Below are 25,765 nucleotides of genomic sequence, written 5' to 3'. Positions count from 1 at the left end.
AATAACTCCTGCAAGTGTTCGTCGCCGATTTCTCGAAAACTTACGTAATCGCTAAACCTATGAATAATAAGGTGAGTATATTATTTATGTGTTTAAGCAGATTTGTGATGGGTATTATTAACTACACTGTTAGCAACTGATTGTGTATATCCCATACGCCATCAGTTACTAACTATGTAACGATTATATCTCAACCGACTACTCGATTACTCGGGGTGTATGGAAAGTACACGGGTGTATGAAAAAAAAAACATGGACACGTGACCGCTCTAAGCCAATCGGATAAGGTCATTTTTGTAGGAGTTGAGATATTATTTTTTGTAAAATAACTTTAATGAGAGGATATTGACTTTTATATCGATAGGCTTTACTTCTTTAAATAATCTAAGGCGGAATAACAAGTAACCAGTTAAGGAAAAGTATGCTAAAGTTGTACACATGAAATTTTCTCTGTTCAATATGCTTTTCAAAAAAATGTATCAATAATAGATACATAGTTGATTACGTAATTTAACAGTATGGTCCAATGTAATCTTTTTAGGAACAAGCAACACACCTGAATAATGAAACAAATATCACGAATTTAGTATTGTTTTAATATATAAACATAACCAAAAGGGCGTTACCTTATATTCGAACTGTCACGAAAAAAAATCAAATTAATACCTTGTAAAAGCGTCGGTCTCGGGCAGATTTAGAATACTGCATATCCTGTAGATGTAATACATGAGCCTCGCCCTTCGGTCCTTCGACAATGTGTGTTGTATGCCATAATCTAATGGGCTGAAGTCAACACCACTCAAAAACGACGAGTAATCCTCCATATTAAATGTTACAAAAATGAAGTCAGTCTTAATTTTACGAAGCAAGCTTATACAACTTTTTGAACCGTAAAATATCCATCAAATTGTAAATATCCATAGTCAAAGTACCAGCAAAGCAGGTGTTGTAGAATATTTCATATATAAACTAAAGAGACAATTGTTTATATACAATAGTCCTGGCTATGATTCGTATACTGTATTAGAAGTCCAAAGCACAAAAGAACAATCCTGTCGGTAAACCATCAGATATGCGACTTTGGGTCACCTTAAAGGCGCTGTATTATCTTGTGTTGTATTCATTGTGGACGGTTAGGCGTTTTATCGATTGCAATTGTTTTATAAGCTTGTATTATGTTGAACAGATAACTAAAACACCTTACAGGAACTGTATTATGTGTGTGCGAGTACATCTATCACATATTTAATTTCGGAAGACACTTTTTAAGAGAGTTGTCTAAATAATAATATAATGCCTCTAACTTAGTTTTAGAGCGTCGTAAAATTATGTCACGCAAGTAAAATGTATCTTCGGCGTTTGTTGCTAAAATATTGAAGCGCTAAAGGCGATCTAGTTTGTATAAAATCGCATTAGAATAACTCTTGAAATAATTGTTTATGTAAGTATGTAAAAACATAAAGCGAAGTTATTATTTACAGAATAAAGCGAAATAATTGATATATAATTGCTGTTATGTGGAATATTGTTTTATTTCGGTTTTAAGTTCATTTATTCAGTTGGATAAAATGTATGCAACATGTCCGACGAATTGAGCCTTGTTCTGAGAAAACTGGGCTTAATGCATGAGCGTAAAGTGTCATCCCAGATTAGCCTGTGCGGTCCGCACAGGCTAATCAGGGACGACCCTTTCCGCCTAAACTTAATTTTCGGTAAGGACGGACTCCCTGGAAACTAAAATACCATAAAAGCGGAAAGTGTCGTCCCTGATTAGCCTTTGCGGACTGCTCATGCTAATCTGGGACGACACTTTACGCACACGTATTAAGCCCATTTTTTTCAGAACGCGACTCAATTGTTCTTCAAAATGAAAAATCATGGGACGCAAACGCAAATTAAGTACATATTTACACTAAATTTTATTTGAAATACCTTGGACAATTATTGGTAAAAAATACAAGAATTAGTAGATGAAACACCTTCATATTTCATATTTAGCAATTGAAACGAGTCACGTTTCGTTTACAATATGTGTACGATATTACAGGCAAAATGAATAATGTAAACGAACACATCAATTTGTCACATTCTAGCTATTTATTCATTTCCGATTATATATATTTTAACACTCACTACGTTAGTAAATTAATTTTGAAAGGTTACCCCTGAACAACACAACACATATATTACTAATGAACATATTATCTGAGCAGTATTCATTATATTTCAACAAAAATCAGTCTGAAATTACTTTGTTAAGAAACATTTTCGCAGCATTATGTATTAGCACATAATGCAAACACAGCACGCTTTGTCAAGTTTCTTCTTGAGATCATCGCGACGACTACGATCTTCGTCTTCTTTATCTTCATCTTTCTCCATCTCTTCCTCTTCTTCCTCTACCTCCTCTTCTAGACAAAAGCGCTGAAGCTGTTGCTCTATTATTGCGTATGGCACATTGAACGTGTATCTTAACCAAGAAGTTTTCACAACCATTACTTTGGTAATTTCAATCCTTCCCACTGTGGGAATATCCACAAAGTCTGCATCGATGTTGAACCGTCTTTCTATTCGTGGTACTTTTGGAAATGTCATCGTTGTAAAACCGGCTTTATCGCATATTTGATTATTGATGAAGAGACAACTACCAAGCAGTCTACGAGGTCTAAACGCATTGGCCAGGATCAACAGTTGGTCCAGATTGCTTTTGTCTACAGATCTGTAATTGTGGTACGCCATGTACCTACAAGTAAATAGTTAAAACGGTTTCACTTGCTACAGAATACCCGAGTTATTAACAGATCAATGGAATAAATGAGTGCGTTAGTAATGTTATATAATGTGTTCGTAAGTATATTTATTCACTCACTAATTCATATTTAATTTTCAGTGTAAATAATTTTAAATTGTCTTTTCAATTCAAACATTCTAAATTTGACTTTTAAAGACGAAATAGATTCCATGAATTGATAAATTCAATAACAAATAATTAGGGAATAAAGCCAGGGATAAACACACTAAGTTTTAACGCTTTGCCAACAAGGTAGCATACCTGTCCAATGAAGGATCGATCCCTCGCAAGTTAAGGACTCCACACACTTTGTCAATGTAATACATGAGCTTTGCCCTCGGGTCGTCGGAGAGCCCTTGTGTGCTAGATGTTGCATCAGAGTGTAAAGAAATAGCACCAACACTCATCGGAGTCACTGTTCCTGAACGTGCCATTCGTGACCTATGCACGTGTGCACAAACACAAATAGCTTACAATTCTATAAATCCGGTTAAACGAGTACTCATACCACCATTGTAAATAAACAGTTTAATTCACATTTAGTGTTACTTTGTAGAATTAAGTATTATTACTGACTCTAGTAATATTAAGCATAACAAAGCTAGCATAAAGCGGCATACCTCAACACTTGAATGTGGAATTTAACATTTATTATCTGTTGGCGCGCCTTCACATACGCGTCAAGATCTGAATAGAGAAGTTGGCGGTGTCACAAATATTGTTTTATTCATTTAATTGACAATGCCTTTATCGTCACTTATTTAAAAGGCTTTTCTTTGATAAGCATCTCTAGTATATTAAAAAACCTTGCGTGTATTTCACAAAATGTTATTGTAAAGTAATAAAAATCTTATCTGAACTAGCTCTAGTGTTTGCACTTTTAAATGAAATGATACGCATGCATAAGGTAAAAAAAGGCAATAATTTGAAGGATAGTGTATGTTAATTTTGGTATAATGTCAGTTTCACAACAATCGTGAACGTTGCCAAGCAAAACATACTATTGCATCGAAATATTGGATACAATTTCCATTAATAGCATATCGTTTAATAAACAGCGCTAAAGTAAAAACCCTCCAGGGATTACTGGAAGCGTGTCTGATTTTGAAGCAAATTGACGCAAATTCGAATCCTGAGATACAGTATTGTAATTAATCTACTCTTTAGCCATCAACATATAAATAGTGTTCCAAACATACTTATTTTGCAAGTAAATACTTGTTTTAATATTGAAAGTCTTAAACTTATGAACACATCATTACTAACAAAAGTAACTACTTTAATTATTTTTATTTATAGTAAGTTATAATAAAACCCTGTCGCGAATATGTTATTGAAACTTGTGTTATTTTATTGCCGTTTAAGATAACAAAATAACAACATATTAATATTAACAATGTGTATCGTATATACGATACCTGTATTGTATATGCATATGCTGATATATTTATCAAAATACCATACATTCGTACTTGTATAATCAAGCTGACAAATATTGTGTTGATGTACCGGATAGATCGAACATGAGGCATCGACAACGCTATTTAACACACAGCGAACTAATATATGTGTTTAACTTCTTACATTCCAAGCTATCGAATAACCAACACTATTCAAGAAAGCTTATAATAGCATCGTTTATACCTAGTGTTTTGTTTAAACTAACGTTCATGTCAGTGTTACTGTAATAAACATTTATTCCATGTGGGTTTTTATCGCAAGTTATTGTGATTATTGTTCGTATACGTTTATATATGAATGGTTTGTTTTTCTTAAGATTCTTCTGGCATTTACGTTGAATTGCCTGAAATGTTGAGCACTTACTGCTGTTATTCCAGTCGTTTATAGAAGTATGTATACCGAAATACCCAACATGTGTCCATTATTATGGAGTGTATACCGAAATACCCAACATGTGTCCATTATTATGGAGTGTATACCGAAATACCCAACATGTGTCCATTATTATGGAGTGTATACCGAAATACCCAACATGTGTCCATTATTATGGAGTGTATACCGAAATACCCAACATGTGTCCATTATTATGGAGTGTATACCGAAATACCCAACATGTGTCCATTATTATGGAGTGTTTACCGAAATACCCAACATGTGTCCATTATTGGGGATTACAATCTAACTAATTGTAAGTATCCTGTTACCGGACGCAGCAAGATAGTTAACCCATTTATGCCCAGTGGACTCTCCCATCCTTAAAAGTTGGATCAATTTATTTCCAAAATTAGGGATGTCTAGTATATTTTAGTCTATATTTAGAACAATTCTTACAGAAATTCCTTTAAGCAAACAGCCTAGACCCAGATGAGACGCCGCATCATGCGGCGTCTCATCTGGGTTTACGCTGTTTGCAATGTCCTTTTTTCAGGACGCTAGGCATGAATGGGACAATAAAAGAATGTTTCATTCTCAGTGTATCAGAATTGATTACACATCATGGGTCTGTATTTATTGGTACAAATTAGAGTGGAGCTATATAACACGAACTTTCGTGTTCAGAAATGTAAAGGTGTGTACCGCTATTTGACGATACGGCTTCAATAAATTAAAGGAAACATTCATTCCATTGTGTGGTATTGAATGTAATAAAAGCAGGAATGACACCATATATCATTAAAAACAATAAACAAAAAATTCGTTACAAAACCAATTGTAGAACCAATGTGTTAGTCAAATCAACAACAGTAGTTGGGTATGCACAGATCCATGCTGCTGTTAAAGGCACGGTGTTTCACGGCATTCACAATTCCACATTGTTGAAAGCTTTCAAAATGGAAGATTGATACTAAACTTTCCTTTTTTTAAATTTATCTTTAACGCTGAAATTGACAATCAACAACAGATGGGTAATCTGATAGCTTTGTTGTGTGCAGACAGTATCAGATATACACGTAATCGACTTATATGGATATTTCAAACATTATTTAAAAGATCTTTTGTTTTTGTCTAAGCATACATTATTAACCAAAGATGTCTTCTTTTTAATTAGGTCCGTAAGAAATTGGCCGTATAGTCCGAACATAATACACTCACTGGCCGAGCTATTGATACTTGCAATATCGGATAAGACGGCGTTAAGGAGAACACATTAATAATACGGACACAATATATATAACGTCTTGTTTTCTGACTAATATCTGATGGCGCGAGATCTCCTGGATATGAAAACCTTCGGCACAAATTTCTGGCAGAGCTCCGACTGATATTATATCAACTTCAGACCACACGTTTTGTCCTTAGAAACATGATTGACAGTTTAATATCGGCAATGTATTTACTTGATTGACTGTTACTAAATCCCATTTATTATCATAACAGGCTGTTATTTTAACTTGGTTCATCAATACATCGTGTAAAATATGGGAGTTGTAAATTAATCATTTCCGTTTGCATGATATGTTTGAAAGATTATTTAATGTTTTTATTGATTAGAAATAGAACAAACCTAGTATTTTATGGACGCTTATTTGGTGCTATATTTAAGAGATGTGTATAGCTGTATTTTTATTTACGACCTACGATTTGTGCATTTGATAATATAAGTATAATTTGTTTTCCTTAAACAAAACAAATATACTTTTTAAACAAATTGATTATGCTTGCTAAGTTAAATACTTACCATAACTGGATACGAGCTTTTTCAAATATCACAGTGTGATTGAGATCATTATACCATTATGTTTAACTATATTCGATAGCATATCGATAAGTATGTGTCCCGATTAATAATTGCATTGAGACGTTACTTATTGCAACGGAATGTGAAACTTATATCAATGACGGTTCGATCTATTCTTGTGTGATTCTCGTACGAATTGCAAATATATTTGACAGAACCTATATCATAAACAAGTTTTTCTTGTATTAATATGCGTGTCCAAAACGTGAAGTTAAAAGGTTTTATCATTTACAATGCGATTTAAAGCATAAACAGATGAGTTGATATGACATATTTAGCAACTTAAATGTATTCTGACACCAAGCATCCGCAGTAATTTAGTTTAAAACGTTAATTAACTTAACACACGTTGGGAAATATGAACATAACATCACTATATTTGCTTGTCTTCCGATTTTTGTCCATGCAACTTATTTACTGATAAGTCGAAAAATAACGTGATACTCTACATTAACAACCAAAATATATGGATACTCTGTAAATTGATGTGGTATGCAATTTCGTATCGATTAATTCTTCTGGAAATGTATCGTAAATACACCATACTTCAAGCGTAAGGCATGACGATCACTCATGACTTCAACCTGTCAGTGTTTAAGTTCGCTTAGGTCAATAGTGTAAGAGCGTTATACAGCTAATAACATACACATATTTATACAGTCAGTGCACTTCTATATATTGCGACAATCAATTATACACATATTGCGAGACAGCGCGACAAAGCAGTGCAATTTGAGATGTTTCTTACACAACACTTGTCAAACTTGAATATCGCAGATATGACCTAAGACACACCCTATACGTCGATAATCCAAACTGAGTTGGATAATTCAAACTGAAGAAAAAAAATGTCAGCCGAAACTGAAACTGAAAGGTAGGTGATTATTTCATCATTTCTGCTAATTTAGTAACTATAAGGACGTATTGTTTTACACATGTGATAATGAATGTCTGATACACACATGCGTTTTGCGTTTTGAAATGATCTAATAGTTTTATAGTAAAAAACGATAAATTTGTCTTCGGAAAATGCTCATTTTCATGAAATGCGACATATGTGTTGAAATATTTACACGTTAATTGACAAAAACGCGAACGAAACTGTCACAGAGATATTCCAAATTATATCATAAATGTCCTTTAAATTTTTACTTTTAACACCTAGTGTGTTTCGTGTTAAATCATGTGTTTGCAGGACGGGTATAAAAGTTTATGGATAAATCCAAACTGATATGAAAATTTCAGTGGATAATAACCAAACTCAAAATGTATAATGCACAAACTGCGATGTATTGAACATGTTTTTCCAAAGACAGGTTGGATATTTTTCTTTGAAAACAACTATTCATAACCAAAACCTCACACGATGTGTATAATGGAATATAAAAAATACTTTCAACGAACATCAACATTCATTTATTTGTTTATAGTGAAATCAATTTCAGCGGAACTTGCATATATAATTATACAATTGAGATTAGAAGGAAAATAAGCATGCGAAATTTGCATTCCACGTACACAGAGATGCCATAATACGTGTTCCATGTCATTTTGGATAGCATGAAAAGCATAGAAATTTTATAATATCCCAACTTATTATTTAGTCACTTGATTTAAAGAGATTCGAGTCGAAGCTGCAGATTAAAGTGGCATTTGCCCCGCTGATTCATATGTGTCATCATATTAGAGGTTTCGAATATCATGTGAGGCATTACTGATCTGATTCATTATAAATTATATCAGAAGGATTGCATCGAATGGTATACAAATATTTAAGGGGCATATCGACGGCTAGTATAGCATTTTTCTTTCCGAAATATATTTACTCTGAAAAGAACATATTAAATGATTTCTCAATACACAAACATAGATATTAAAAATCTTCTGTAAATTATGCATTTTAATAATAATAGAAATCTCCCGTGACCCTTTTCGCCGACGCGGGAAAATTGAAGTAGTAGTAAAATATTTACGAGTGAATTGTACAGTACTCCGCTATGCGAATGCTCACTGACGATCAGCGATTTTTAACGTTTTTTTTTAGCAAAGAAAGCTTGCGAGTTCTATATGGAATGACTTAGAACCCTATTGGAACATTGGTGGGAATAATATGTGTGGACTTTTAATTATATTTCTTTCCGATTTCATCAATTACGTATTCACGGTGCCTATACCACATGACTTTTTCGGATCTGTGTTGGGAGAATAAAGCGCGACCTAGTTAACATTTTTAAGGATCTCTTTTTAAATATTTCACAATGTTTAATAGGATAAAGTGGAGAGCCCGCTCATTCGTAAGAGTTGTCTATAGGTATCATGATCTTTTTAAACAAATAAGTATTTTTTCATTAAAGTGCAACCGCGCGTTTGAACGGTTAGAAAAAATATCGGATCAGTGTGGGGACTTCATATTACAAACGCGCGGTTGCACTTTACTGAAAAAATACTTATTTTTTTAAAAAGATCATGAAACGTATATACAACTTTCACGAATGAGCGGGCTCTTCACTTTTTTCCATTAAAAAATGTGAAATATTTAAAAAAAAATCATTAAAAACGTTAACTGGGTCGCGTTTTATTCATAAAGACATATTGCAGTTTGGTCATTATCGATCGACTTTCTAATGTTAGTTTGGAATTATCCATACACCAGTAAGGTCATTATCTAATTTGTATATTCTTGTACTAAACAAATACGAATATATTGCGTTTTCGAGCATTTACGCAAATCAAATTTTTTACATACATACATGAAAGGCTAATACATAATACATATGCATTAAAACATTAAATACATTCGATTATCATTGTTTTTGGCCTAAAACTTTCGACAATTTCATTAACTTTTTCCAGATTTTCAAACACATTCATTTTATTTCGACGTACTTGTTTTTAATTGTTATGGGTTTATTAGCGCATTGTCTCCGGAAATTAACATTTTATCAAAAAGAAACATGTATTATGTCACAACTTACCTTAAATAAACGTGTTGTTAGAAGTAAATGAATGGAGTCTTTATTTCTGTCGCCATTTTTTTGTTCAGTTTGAATTATCCTACTCAGTTTGGATAATCGACGTACAGGGGTTGTAAGATTTTGATATAACATTGTATATCTGATCAATTACAACAGTTTGAGCAAGCGCACGATACAAACATTCATTCGATTGGATGCTTAAGCATGTGGGGTATGTATGGTTTCATCCTTTTGCACGTGGACATGATGCACACAAATATTATTCTGAATTTATTGCAATTTCATGCATGTTGGTGTTTTTCTTTCACCAGGAAAACATAAATATAATTAAAAAATGTATTGCTCATATGGACATTTACGGGCAAAACATAGCAGTTTGGTAAAAATGCAGGCTACCTTCTCCACGTTAAAAAGCGTCAGCTCGTCATTGATTAAGAATTGTGTCGTAAGCTTACACCGAATGTAGTCAAATGATAACATCAACAATTTAAGAGGTACATCTATACTTATAAGTGAGATATTCAAGTTTGACACGGGTTGCGTTAGGACAGTCTTCAAAACACTTGCAAGCAGGCTGTCGTTTGCTTATGTGCGCGGATGCGCTCCTGAATATTCATATGATAAGGACATTTTGTAATAAGTTTCATGTTTTCATTGTGTAAGAACTCACCTGAAATTTAAATACATTTTGAATAATATCGCGTTTTACCATTGCCATATGCAACCATATTAAACTATACATAATCCCACCTATGTACGCTTCCAATCGTCACGGATGAATTCTTTTTTGGTCACAAGCTTGCTCAAACTCAGGTCAAATGATTGCATGTAGAGTTTTACATTTAAATCCCCACTTGTTATTGAGATACAAACTTGTGAAAAGTGTTGCGAAATGAAAGTCGTATGGTGTACACATTTAGGAAATAACCAATATAACATGTTTTTCTTTTCATGCTCAATAGGCTATGCAATACGTGTAAACATGCATAAACATGAAGTCCAAACAAAAGCGCAATGCTGGTAGTAATTGTACTTTACATACTGTAGTATACATGTTTCATAATAAGGATACTTGGTTGATGTTATTTTGATGCTATATGCCTTTTAAAGTACCTAAATATTCAGCAATTGAACTCATATTCTAACGGCCACCGAAACCGAAATTTCGCAAACTTTAGTACCCTTTTTCTTGAAGATTTGCTTATTTGTGATATAGTATAAGATAAAAGTCTTACTTGTGATTAATACATGTTTTTTTTTTGCTTACAAAATGCGTTTTCTTCACTATGAACTTTATTTGCAAAGTTGGGATTCCCATGGGATTTTTGTAATTCCCATGTTTTTTTTATCCCATGGGAATTTTGGTTACCCATGAGATTTTTCTCCAGCTTTTTTATGGGAGAAAAAATCCCATGGGATTTTCAAAAAATTAAACACGTTCCTTTATGCTTAGTTATCGATTTTAAGCTTTGTTAAAGCGTTTGTGCTTATGTTCGTTCAATTTTCTTCGATAGAAAAAAAACCCCATTTTTTTATGGGAAAAAAAAATCCCATGTTTTTTTTTCTGATTTTTAGAGATTTATTCATGTAACGTTCAGAAACACTGCATGTTAACAAATGATGAACAATTCTCGCGATTTTGACGCGTTAAATCGTGCTTTACAAAAAATCAAAAAAATCCCAAGGGATTTTGCCCATAGGATTTTTTCCCATAGGATTTTTTTTTTCCAATAGGATTTGTTTTTCTCATTGGAATTTTTTTTCCAATGGGATTTTTTTAGGTATACGTTTCTAAAAGCTATATAATAATAATAATAATAAGAATAATAATAATAATAATAATAATAATAATAATAATAATAATAATAATAATAATAATCGTGCTCAATATGTTTAATTTGTACTTTAAGCGACTTACGTTTTTATTCATTTTTTATTCGAGCCGAATGGTGTGTATGACAGCAATTAACCAGTACAAATAAATCTCACTTGTGTAGAGAACGCTACCGTACTATACAAATAGTCTTGATAACTAGTCATATCATTTCTCGACAGGAAATGAAAACATTATGGGTATTGATGTCAGCAATGGACCCGGCTATGATAAATATTGACAAAATAAACCTTTGACAATAATTCCGTGTCGAATACGCACTGGATTATAGCAATCAAATTCATATAATATAAAGAAGTGAAACTCCAGCTGCTGGAGCAGTATTGAATCCTCAATATAAGCATTGATAAGCTGATATGCGAACATTGGTCTTATGTTATATACATCCAGCGTAGCTCCAATCCGTAATGCGCATTCGCTATGTCCGGTATAAAGTCACGTTTCGTGGTCGAATTATAGCATAGTAATTATTTTCACCTTACGCGAGTCATATGAATTTGCCTAAATATATATTGTATTAAAATTTATGTTACACTATTGTGCGATGAAGAAAATTGTTTGGATTTTTCGGAACACGCTTTCCGGATTGTGTGAATATAATCTATGCATTACCGAATGCGGTTGACGGTTAAATAGAATAAATTAACGTTTATGACGGAACACATAAAATGCAAGAGCGTCCAATATATATATATATATATATATATATAGTTTCACAGTTTTTTTTAAAGACGTCATCATATTCTATGTTGCGTAAACTTCATTAACTAAGAGAATGTTAAGTTGTTTTTTATTCCACACGTAAGACACAGTTGCAGTATTTCATTGTCTGGTGAATACAATTGTTCCTCTCAATATTAAAATCACATATGCTGTCGATTTGATTTCAAAAGAATAAGCCAGCGAACATTCAGAAAAAATCTGAAAACAGTGAAAATAAGTTTGTCACGTAAAAATTTTGCGATGACTGTCCCTATAACGAAATCAATCTTTGGAGATAGGCAGTGTCATATGTAGACACGATATGACTATAATGTTTAAATTTATGTGAGGTAAACCACAATAACTCTGTGAGTGTTGCCTGAATACTCAAAATGTAACAAACACATTTACTTGAAATGCACGCAATATGATGTACGAAAATGTGTGGACAATATTACAATGTAATATTGTCTACATATTCACATCGGTCTTAAGTTATGGCCGTACTTGTGAATTTAGGTAATCGCGCACAAGGCTCTTGGATATTTGCTCAAACGTCATATTTGAAGGAGGTGGGTGGCGTACAAAAACTCTCTCACGATATAACCATCCCCGACAAAAGCTCTCCTATCATTGTACCTGCCAGCCAGACAAACCCTCTTCCGCGTTAAAACCATCCCAGACAATATATTGTTCATAATTTTAGTAGCCAGGCAGACACAATCTCTTTCGGGACTTGTCTCACACTTGAAATACGATAGAGACGGTAAATTGTTTAAATCCGATGTAATAACTGTATATGATTCTATATCCAATAAATTCATCCAATTGGCATTCGTCATATGTGCCAAGTGACCGCCCGATATATTCCGGTATTGGATCCAAACAGTTTGTATGTTTACCATATTGGACAGTTGAGTACAAGTGCACTAAGCAATTGTTTTATAACTGAAAAAGCCGTTACTGAGAAAATGTATCCGAATGCACACCAATAGATTCACACAGGCGCTTGTCTTGAAAATAGCATAGATTTCCAATCCACAGTGTAATTGATATTTAGAATGCTTGTCTAAAATGAAGTACAACACAACAAGTGATCAGTAGCATGATTGCTTGGCCGCAGTGTGCTAAATATATGCATACAATTAATGTATGTATTCGAACCCAATTCCAATTTAAATGCAATTGCTAATCCACACATTTCTAATTAATACATTGAACATGTTTCACAGGTTATGATACAAATACCGAAGTAACATGCATATTGCAGCACTTATATCACACTAGGACATTACGAAAGGGATATAGAATATATGGCGTATTAGACGTTTAAGCAATGCAATAAAAATGTTTGCTGATCCAAATACGTGTATATCTCCGTATTGTACAATGCAACGTTTAATAACTTATACTTATAAAACGAGTATGTTCAATGGATGTTTTTGTACTCATGAACTGAACTGATACATGTAGATGTTTATGCCGTTAACATCACTGTTTTTATATTTGCGTTTGATACATGTTTGCATGTTTGTTTTGTTTATGTGTACATTTACGTTTTTAGTCCGATAAATCAAAAAGTGTACACGATGGCATTTAAATAAAAAAGAATAATTTACATTGTTAAGGGTAATCAGTTATTAATATGGTTGTTGGATATAACCGTTACTGGCAGTATATTTTTTTACAGTTGAGCAAATGTTAGAGTTAAATTCTAGCTGTGTCTAAACATGTACAGGTTATCGTTTTCTTTGTGAAGTTATCGCGACATGATTTTTTTCCGTGGATGGTAAATTCGCAACAGAGACTTGGCTATACAAATAAGTGACCAATATAATCTTAATCGAGTGAAAACTCACAAAGCACTTAGATAAGTTCTTGGTTTTTAAAACACTGAGGATTTCAAAATGCAATTCAATTCAATATGAATGACTGAAAGCATTTTTGTAAAGTATAATTAGTCCGAATGCCTGTTCTTATTATGCGTCGTATGTATCAGCTTAAATATCAGTTTTGAAAACTCAATTCGTATAAGCAGCCATTGCAATTTAATATACGGTTAGGAGCTAATCAGGATTTTCTAAACACAGTATTTGTCCATGGCGAAAACTTCAGCACAAAGCATTAATTACATATATTCCACAGGGATTGCTTACTATTTGGTATTAGAAATACATTATTAAAGCCGGGGTCTTAACATTGAAGCGATTGTTACAATGACAGCCGTCTGTTCAATACAATAGATTGATCATCTTCTTTGAAATAAACACGTAGTGTTTTGCCATAGTAGTAATTGCATACTCCACTGTTAGTAGCCTCATAAGGATGTTTAGTAGATTTATACGTATCCATATGCACAAAATAAAATAACAACGGAGTAAATGAGAACGTAATCCGGTTAAGTATGGCTTCCGTCTTCATAAATATTGTTTAAACATTATATTCAGACAAATATTACTGCCTAAATATTTTGAACAAATTACGACAAAATGTATGTTTCACATGAGCAGCATAAAACAATTTATGCTGTCAAACGGGCATAGTCAATGATTTCCTTAACACGTATGTCATAATAATACACTTTCAGATACAGTTTTACCGAACACAGATGTAATCCAATAAAAAACATTAGTAATAACTCCTTTTCCCTGTAAAGGAAGCTTTTGCAGACCATAACACTCTACGCTTTGAACGCAGCCACACTCTCTAAGATACCATGTCTGTAATCAAAGATGTGCCATATTATATACAAGATAACGATTGATGCAAAGCATCAAAGAGCGTCGGGAATTTCAGTGTAAAAGGCACTCAATGAAGTTACATGGAACGATTGTTTTTTCTACTGTAAATAATTATATATTGGCCGAACGAAACAAAATAGAAAAAGATACTGGTATAACCATTATCTATAATTTTGTGTTATAACCCCCAAATAACCATTATCTATAATGTTGTGTTATAACCCCAAAATAACAATTATCTATGTTTTTGTGTTGTAACATCCAAATATTTCATAGTTCATTTTATCTAAATTGGTTTCCTTTTTTCTACTGGCATCCGTGTGCAGTTTTTTATTAATGGAACAGAACTGTGTAGGTTTTAAAAAATCTGCTTCATATTGTAAGCGTAATTTCATATTGTTATCAACTTCAAGGGGAGATGATTCTGAACTTATTTTTACACTGCTCATTAACGATAGGGGTTGAGTATTCATTGATATGAAAACACTGAAAAAGTTTTAATGTGTTTACGAACCCCCCTGCCCCCCACCCACCCTCTCACACATATATTTCATGGGCATAATAAAACAAAAAATGGTTACAATAAAATAGCATATTTATTTTTATTACAATGTCTACATCAAAACAAAAAGTTAACATAGAACACAAATATAATAATTTGATTCTACTGGGTCTAGAACCTTGGGCCTCTCACATGTGAAGCGAGCGTGTAACCACAACACTACGGAACCGCTTGAAAAATTATCTTCTAACTAAGATATCAATAAGCTATTAATAGTCGGTTTAAATGTAAACCCGGAAGTAAACGCTGGATAGTGAGCGGAGTTAAAGGTCCATACCCAAGGGTCCATACCACTGGCAAGATACGGGTCAGGCCTGCGGCCTTCTATATGTGGTTCTTAAAACAAAACCTGTAGGAAGACTTGATAGTAAAGAGACTGGGGTGCTGTGAAGGTGCTCCTCATTGATAAGCGGCTGCTTCCTTTATCAAGACTCATTATTACAATTAATAATACGTGTCGCGCTTCGCGCTCTATAGCGCCTTTATTAGTAACTAGGTGGTTGCTAGGATAGTGTAACAAAGAAGTTTTGTTAAAATGGATTTTATCTGTGAAAGTGCATGTTTGCGGGATGCCTATTGTTTAAATGAATAATTGATGATTAAATTAATTCAGAGTTATAAATCTGATATTAAGAATAACTTTATTGAAATAATCAAGAACATAAACGTCTCATTACTCGATTTTTAGTTTTAACATATGTTTAGTATCACAGCATACTAAGCAGTGTAGTATTTTGTGTATTAAAATAATCTACATGGCGTAAAGACATATGACCCGTATGGTACGCAAATCTGGGCCGTATAGTCCGCAAACCTGAGCCGTATATTCCGCAAACCTGGGCCGTATGGTCCACAAATTTGAGCCGTATAATCTGGGCCGTATGGTCCATGGTCCGTATCGTCCGTATACCCTATTGGCTATAATATTGTGTCTATAAGAAAAGGCGGGAAGATGGACACCTGCGCAGTGGAAAGATATGGTTCTATAATGTGTTTACGACCCCCCACACTCTCACACATATATTTCATGGGCATTACAAAAACAAAAAATGGTTACAATAAAACAGCATATTTATTTAGACTAAAATGTCTACATAAAAAAAAAATTAACATAGAACACAAATGAAACAATTTGTTTCTACTGGGGCTCGAACCTTGGGCCTCTCACATGTGAAGCGAGCGTGTAACCACTACACTACGGAACCGCTTGGAAAATCACCTTCTAACTAAGATATTGATAAGTGACTGCAATGTAACGGTTATCAATAAAGCAATAAACCGTGTAATAGCTGTCGTCTTGTAAAATTGAAGAAAATACGCGTTAACCAAAACTCGAACTGCAAAAGTCTGCGCTTTTGTTAGAAAAACCACAAAATAAATATATTTTGATTATGTTTAGTTTTTATACAAAACCAGAAAGTTTCACCGGTTCTTGTATTTGCTCAGTCCCTGTGATCTTTTATTATTGCCCAGTCCCTTTGATCAGTTATAAATTAAAAGAATTAGCTTTGTATTAACACATAATAAATGTTGTAGTAAATGTAATAGGCACAACTGCAGTACTTATTTACACTAATCTACACAAAAAATCACCTCTATGCAAGATATTCTGACAACAAAAATATATACATTGATCCGTAAAATAACTTCTCCTCACATAAGCGAAACAAACCGTATTACATACTAGTCGCCGCACTTCAGTGCGACGCCAATAATAATGTCATGATAATCGAAAGATTTCAGTAAGTGTGTAAGGTTTGAATACGCATAGCTATGGCGCGCATAACCGTTAAATATAGGCCTGATCATGTCTCTCTTCTTAATTTTAATTACAAAAACGACGCGGTAACTGATCTCAGCAGGATCGCCTATTGAACATGCTTTGGCTTGGTAATTTATATTTCTAAAATCCTTTATTAATTCACCTCAAGATCGATGCCTTAACACATACTCACAGTTTAAATGTGACAACGTGATTGTAGCAAAATAAAAAAAAATTCATATCACCTATCACATGTATTGCTTTGCGGGGAGGGTTTGACAGCAAATACTTATATGTAACGTTCATGCTATAAAAATATTCTTATCAACAGTTGGTCGAATATTATAATGTCATTACACACTTTATAAAATAGAACAAAATTCGATTAAAATAATGTGTTCGTCTTCTATTTATTATAGGTTTGATAGTTTTTGTCCGTGAATTAAATGCTCCTTTACAGAACAGCTCCGTTCAAAGCATGCACCGTTTGACATGCGTTTGCATATGCTCCATTCACGTTTTGAACTCATCAAATGTTTATTGTTAAGCGGCAGAATATACTATATACAGGAATTAAACTGCCTATGGGTGCGTTCAGAGAAGATCAACGTGTAATTCAGTACACAGTGTTATGATAATTTGGTGTATTTCATTAATAACATTAAACTAATGCCTTGTATGATATTGATATATTGATAAGATTCCATTTCAAACAAATACATGTTAATGCTATAATTTGTACAATCTATTATTATGCTTTAAGCATAAACAACGTAGAGCGTTGATGTCTGTTTTTACTATGACAAGCAATCCGAGTATAACCTTACAAATTATACCGAACAAAACGTCTTAAATGTCTGGAAAGTATAATTTATATGGCGTACCATACCCTGTGATTGTATTCGTTTGATAATTTCCTTGATCCGTGTTCCGAGCCAATCTTAAACATGTATGACGAAGTTGTGTAGGATTCGGGCAAGTATAAAAGTATGGCTGAGGTATTTAGTAGAAATGTACTGTTCACACAACATATGTGCGTGCCTGTTGACAATCAGGACAAATACTGTTGTTGGAATTCCCATAGATTATTTCAAAAGTGATATTATTGACATTACATTCACTGCCTATTATCGTAAGAGCACAAACCAAATAACCCATTAATGCTAGATAATTGATACCTGACTCCAATTCATAGTGATTTAAGATAATGCACCCAAGTAGAAATATGAGCCATGACAATAATTACTTTATTTTTTCAGCAGTGTATCGTTACGTATGGTTATGTTATATTTATGTAAATATGTGGATCAAATTTTAATGAATTTTGTTCTTTGCAATCTTGTAGATTTGAAGCCTTTATGATGCGTGTGTATGTACATAAATATCATATTTATGTTATTTGTCTTGGCAGGCTTTACGATTTACATTCATGTGCATGTAGAATTTGGCATATTTATTTTGCAAAAGCATGACATCATCCGCTTGACACTGAAATAACGGAAATGATACATGTTTTGGTTAACAATAATATATTATCATTAGAATTTCTTGAGCAAAATTATATATAAAAACAATTTGATTCGGCGAGGTGTCGATAAGGTAAAGATAACACGCATGCTAGTTTAGTCTGATTACTCACTATGATTCAATCGACTTTCTTCACCCCCCCTCCCCACGATCACTGGGATTTAAGTCGTCTGTTTACATATAGTACTTTGTTAACGTGCAATTGTTGCATTACTATATAGAGACAGACGCTCGGTGGTTATCATACTATTTACAGTACCCTTATAAGGTTACATTATAACAACGCAAATTAAAGCTTTATTTGATGTTAGACATATAATTCAAATTTATTATAGTTCATGTTCAGTGTTACCTGTATTTTTACAGGCAGACTTAATATTTGCTCCTATTAACATCATGTGTTCTTTAATTAACTGTAAAACTGCAAGCCAGTATAATAATATATTACCTCTTTCAACAAAATTATCTTGTCTACTTTGCATTTTATCGATTAAAAATTAAACATAAAGCACATGCAAATACCGCTTTTTATATCCCTAGGTATGAATGCTATAATTAATTAAAACCCCTAACCAATATATATTTATATTCAAAGTTGACAAGTAAATTTAGTTAATTTCGACGAGTAGATTAATCGTAAATAAACGTGTATCATTTGCGTGACGTTTATGTTATACACAACATGGAATTATTTTATGTCCTAAATTACTGTAAAATATTGGTGAAAAACACGATTTAAAAGGTTAATGACAATTGCAAGACCACTCCTTCGGGTTCCTATTTTCCACGAAGCTACACATATATTTCCGCATAAACAGGTGTCGTTTTAAGTAAGAGTTAGCGTAAAACAATTATTCGTTATTTACTGCATTTGCAAAAGATACTAAACTGAACTTTAACGAAAACAAAAAAGGTCAATACAATTCAAGCCGCATCTAATACCAATATTTTTTATATTTTTAAGTTGGCATCTAGGTTGTTCAAAATGATGCAAGTCAATCAGTTTTGCAATTTTAATTGTATTAACTTGCTGTCTTTTTTAAAGCTCTACTATAATACTATGAAAACATGAACGAAGAAAAATAAAATAAATAACCACTACATGTACATATATGTATGCTTCTCACATCTAGTCAACGCCGCTTTCGTTTTTTAAATATTTTTTATGATTATTTTCTGCTAATGTAGACGAACAATCCTTCCAAATAACAACACGATGAATATCTACTGAATATAGTGCAATTATTCGGTAGTTGAACATGAGTTTCATTGATTTTCTGCACCGGGATCGCAACAGAACGACACATGATAAGTCTAGATAAGAAGCGAACATTATTACGGAATAAACGCTTATCACTGTCTTCCTGATATGGACGGAAACTAAGCGGCATTTAAAAAAATAACAAAAGTAGTTAAGGGTATACAGCGGCGAAACATATATTAAAAGGCACGGACGTCGCATCCTGATTATCACGTGATCACCCCCCCCCCCCCCCCCCCCGTTATGTTAATTGAACACTTTTATTGAACGGAAAGTACTGGTCATTCGCGTTTGTTTAAATTTGAGTAATAAGCGATCGTAACGCAATTCTGAAACCATGCTATGTCATGAACTTTTTGGTAAATGCTTTCAAAATTGCATGACATGTCAAATGTCATACATGTAAATGTCGCGAAACGTTTTCTTTTTTTCATATATATACCGATTGATACAATTAGCAAAAGGGAATTCCAAGCAACACTCACAAAGGCAGCGGTAATTAAATATAAAGTGCCAACGTTTGTTCTTGATTATTGCATGTAAATGTTCAGTCAACTTATGCATTGGTGACTACTATTCAATTAGAAACAGCGTTTTTTGAGCGATTGAATAATATGTTGCGTATTTGTGTTACTTGTTACATGACAGCAAAATCTACATGTATGTGTAGTCCTATTATGTATCGATGAAGTACTCCCTCTTGTGTTACTTGTTACATGACAGCAAAATCTACATGTATGTGTAGTCCTATTATGTATCGATGAAGTACTCCCTCTTGTGTTACTTGTAACATGACAGCAAAATCTACATGTATGTGTAGTCCTATTATGTATCGATGAAGTACTCCCTCTTGTGTTACTTGTAACATGACTGCAAAATCTACATGTATGTGTAGTCCTATTATGTATCGATGAAGTACTCCCTCTTGTGTTACTTGTTACATGACAGCAAAATCTACATGTATGTGTAGTCCTATTATGTATCGATGAAGTACTCCCTCTTAAGAGAACGACTAAATCATATTCAATTGTGTCCTACAACAGTTTGCGAACTTTAAGCTGTTCAGTTAATTATAGTGTTTAAGTACATGAAGATGTATGCATTTCTTATTTACAACCAGCAAGCAACCGTTTTATAACGCTATTCCCGGGCGCTTACCGTATTCCATTTTGGCGGAAATAAGTATATGCCACTTACTTTATCCATAAATCAATAAAACTCTAATGTTTCATTTATTTTGTGGCGCACAGTGCCTTTTAGTTAGTGGTTAGAATTAGTTGTAAACTATTGTGTTGAACAATCAGGGACAAGATTGACGTGTATATATTGTATTTATTATCCGTTTGCCCACATGCGACTTGCAATGTTTGCTTTTTGTGACGATACGTGTTTGGGCTCATATAGTTAAAGCACATGCTTATAAATGATATTAAAACAGTACCAAATCAAATAACTGACTGTTTAAAAACAACTCGACCTTTATTAACGTGAACATCGATCTATTTAGTTTGACATTGTAGTGATACTACGATTTTATATTAGACTTTGAAGTTAGCCTGTGTGTGATAATAGTAATTTTTTCATAACATGTATATGAATATCATAAAATGCATAATACAATTAAAACACATATTTATTATATAAACAAACAAATACCAATATTAAATTGCAGTAACAAGGATATATAAGGAAGGATAAACAAGTTTTACTGTACAACTGTGAGTCAATGAGGAAGTCACAATAATAAATGTCAATATTTAGTTGCGTCTAATTGCGTCTCGGAGGAACGACCTCAATTTACCAGGAAATAAAGTATTATATAAAAAAACAACTTAAAAGCAGCCCTTCGGGTATTGCGTATATTAATTATGTGTAAGTTTACAAAATACTATTTCTACAACGTTTCTAAGAAATAGTGTTTTTTATGTGAACAATAATTAGTATAAGGTAAACTGAGTAAACCACGGAAACTGGATAATCTTTTATGTGCCAAAATGCAATTCATTAACGTGATCGAAGCAGACAATTTAATCGTGTTTGTATTCAAATGTGTTAAATATAACAATGTGTAAAGTTCTTCAGAGAGAAAATTACGTCTAGATGCTTTGTTAAGGAACAATATATATTTGCATTATTACACTAACGACATGACAACATTTAAAAGGATACACGTAAATACGTAAAAACTGTTATTCACTTATATGACAAACTGAAATGTAGATTACTCGATATATCTAATGTTCTGCTGATTAAGTCTGCATCGTTTAACACTTAATATATAGTAATTAAATTATATAATAACATAACGGAGAAACAAGGGCTATCCAAACAAATACTATTATGTCAACGGTCCATTCCGTTTAGCACTTGTTTCTAGACGATGTAATTAATCTGTTGTATTACATAACACAAGAGTTCGATTATCTATTAAGATAGTATTTAAGAGTGTAATATATGCAATCCAGAGAGGGAATTTGCTTAACATATGAACATATTTTCCTTTACGTGGTGAATTATCTAGTATGCTTACATACATGTAGTATGATTTATACGATACATAAAACAAGTATATAATATTGACACTTAGGGAAACATATGGGTTTGTGTACATGCATACCTCTATTATACATATAATACAATTCTTACGTACTCTATATGAGTGTTGTGTACATATTTACATTTTACAATGCTACTGTTAATTTCAGTCAGTAACTTATTATTTTCTTCCACAGGTTCAACCAGTTGTATATTATAAAGAAAAATATATTTCGTGAACACAATTTTTTTTAATGGATTTTCGAAATGCAAAACGTGCATATATTACGTGCATAATATCACCCCAATCAGCCGATGCATTATGCACCTAGTGATCGTTAAATATTATAATGGTATTAATTAGTTGAATTCATATTGGCTTTGTTATTGAGCTGAAGATAGCCGTATTAGCATGAAGCCGCAGGCTCAATAACAAAGCCAATATGAATTCAGCTAATTTATGACAATTTTATTAATTAATTTGATAATATTATTAAGCAAGAAAAGCTTGAATTTCACTTTCGAATTACAGGATTTTGCTATTAAATGAGTATCAAGTTATTACAAATATAAGGCGAGTTTCGAGCTTTATTGGCGAGGCTCAACTTGTATGGGGGGAACAAATTGAACACATTATCTTCTAATATTATAAAGTTAAATAATAATCCACCGTATTTGACGGGCATGCTGCCAATATATTCCGTATTTGTCGGTCTGAGTTAACAAGATCATTTCTGATATTCAATGAGTGAACCCCAAACGAATCTACATTGTGTAAAAACTGAATTTATTTAAAATCTGATAGCACACGCTAAAGTATGCTCAAAATAACGTAACAGTCTCAAGTGACTCAAAGGAAAGTGAAAACGATGTTTAATACTAACGTCTGATAAGGTTGTGCAATGACCTTAACGTTCGCGCGAATACAAATATACTACTCAAGATGTGTTAAGGATCACTTTTTATAGTATGTGTAATTTGAAGTTCACCCATAGCTAGATTCAGCCAGCGTCACGCATCAATGATAAATCAATACATAAAAATAAAATCAAGAACACGCATTTTAGTATCAAAACCGCTAAAATAATACATTAAATTAAATTGAATTGAAGATAATGTGAAAACAAAACGTGATCCTTAGCAAATTGTGATTAGTATATAAACGTGCGGTACAAACTTGTTTTAACTTACCCAATTTTATTTGAACGTCTAGTTTTCATAATTGCATGCATGAACAAGTTTATAATTATGCTCGTCTGATATGGCATGGATCCTTTATACTAGTCTCGTCAAAATGAATGAACGTATTTCACGAAATTCTGTTAATGATTATATGATTGTTTTATTGGGATTTAATATATTTGCTTCGGCAAATAATAAAAAAAAACTATTAAACAGCTTAAATTTGGAAGATAACATTTTCACAATCATTATTAATTCTTAGTATTCAATCAAATAATGAAAATGGACAGTAAACATATAAGTGTGAGTTTATGAGTAATTGTAAAGTTATTTTCATTACTATTACATTTTGGTTTGTATGTTAAAATAATAACGGTTTGACAAATACAATTATTTTATCTATGAAGTCGTTTAAACAAGTTTTCATAATTCCTTGAGATGCTTTTTTACACTGTTATACAACGCGTTTGAGGTCGCATACTTTTAACTACACAACATGTTCTACTGAAAACACTTTAACTAGGAAGCAAGCCAATATCGTATTAACCATGATAATTAATTTCCAGTACTTTAACGTATTTTGAATAGTTAACATTATGATAAGTGCACGTTTGATGCAAGAACAAACAACCAAATGAAACATCTAATAGTTTATAACGTTGAACGTGATAGTGAAAATGGCATTAAATAAAAATGTTTAAGGTATGTGTCAAAACACTCATCGGTAATGAAATGTACGTGTACAATGTAATATCCTCCGGTATCGCAAGGTAATTTTCTTTTATAGAACTTGGTTAAGTTTCACCAGACATGAGAATGATTAACTATGTATATATGGTATAAGTAAACGCCATGTTGATGGCTATGAACCCAGGTTTATACATGTATCTCGTAAAGTTGCTTTATATATTATGTTGCGTATATTTAACTGTTTTTCGATTGTAAATAACTATTGTTCTTGCGCTTGTTACATGAGAGTTGTCGCTTGCCGTCGAAGTTGGCGGTTGCTTATTGTAACGGAATTGAAAACAAATGGACGTCGACAAAATAATGCACTACGTTTTATAAAATAAATGACGCTATGAAAACTCGAAATTATAAAAACTTGTACAGCCTGTGCAGTAAAATCTCGTCTTTGTAAATACATTTCCATAGAAATAGTACATGTTTTTAATAAGTTTGCATGAGTACCTACTACAAAACACTGTTTCCATACATTAATGGACTCAACAACGACGTTTACTTATCGTCACGTCTGTATAGTTTGTCCATGTTACGTCATTGTTTGCCGAAGACTAACACTCAGGTGAAGCCACGTATACTATAAGATCAAAATTAAATAGTTATGATCTCATATCCCTAAAGCATCGTTAATACTAAGTGCGTTGCTTAAACTAACTTAACGTTCCTTTTAGAGTTACTTTATTCGACATTAATTAAAATGTGGGTTTTGATCACACGTTATTGTGAATAATTTTTGTATATCTTTCAATATCAATGGTTTGTGTTTCATAAAGTTATACTGGCATGTATGTACCTGAACTTGTGAGCAAGAAATGCTGTTATTCATGTCAAAGATGAAAGTATGTACACCGATATACACGACATGTCTACATTATTGGTAACGCCAATCAAAGATGTAAGTATGTACACCGATATACACGACATGTCTACATTATTGGTAACGCCAATCAAAGATGTAAGTATGTACACCGATATACACGACATGTCTACATTATTGGTAACGCCAATCAAAGATGTAAGTATGTACACCGATATACACGACATGTCTACATTATTGGTAACGCCAATCAAAGATGTAAGTATGTACACCGATATACACGACATGTCTACATTATTGGTAACGCCAATCAAAGATGTAAGTATGTACACCGATATACACGACATGTCTACATTATTGGTAACGCCAATCAAAGATGTAAGTATGTACACCGATATACACGACATGTCTACATTATTGGTAACGCCAATCAAAGATGTAAGTATGTACACCGATATACACGACATGTCTACATTATTGGTAACGTCAATCAAAGTAATTGTAAGTATCCTGTGACCGGACGCGGTAATATTAAGAATAAAAGGATATGCCAATCTAGGTGTATCAGAATT

General features: G+C 32.9%; 1 protein-coding gene across 1 annotated transcript; it reads right to left on the bottom strand.

Moving 5' to 3' along the window:
- Window positions 1–2,168: 2,168 nt before the first annotated feature.
- LOC127840879 (uncharacterized) lies at window positions 2,169–3,402 on the bottom strand. The gene is made up of 2 exons (XM_052369313.1): window positions 3,053–3,402; window positions 2,169–2,743 (listed from the first exon to the last, which is right to left on the bottom strand). Exons 1-2 carry the CDS (start codon window positions 3,223–3,225, stop codon window positions 2,284–2,286), a joined length of 633 nt encoding a protein of 210 aa, XP_052225273.1. The 5' UTR covers window positions 3,226–3,402; the 3' UTR covers window positions 2,169–2,283.
- Between the last annotated feature and the right edge of the window lie 22,363 nt (window positions 3,403–25,765).

Source organism: Dreissena polymorpha, chromosome 8, assembly GCF_020536995.1.
Source record: "Dreissena polymorpha isolate Duluth1 chromosome 8, UMN_Dpol_1.0, whole genome shotgun sequence".
NCBI lineage: Eukaryota > Metazoa > Mollusca > Bivalvia > Myida > Dreissenidae > Dreissena > Dreissena polymorpha.
Note: the sequence above shows the minus strand (reverse complement) of the source record. Positions and strands in the feature narration are given on the sequence as shown.

Coding starts and splice junctions, on each gene's coding strand:
- LOC127840879 (XM_052369313.1), bottom strand. CDS start 3,225: ATGGCACGTTCAGGAACAGTGACTCCGATGAGTGTTGGTGCTATTTCT. Junction 2,744..3,052: donor ATCGATCCTTCATTGGACAG/GTATGCTACCTT, acceptor ATTTACTTGTAG/GTACATGGCGTACCACAATT.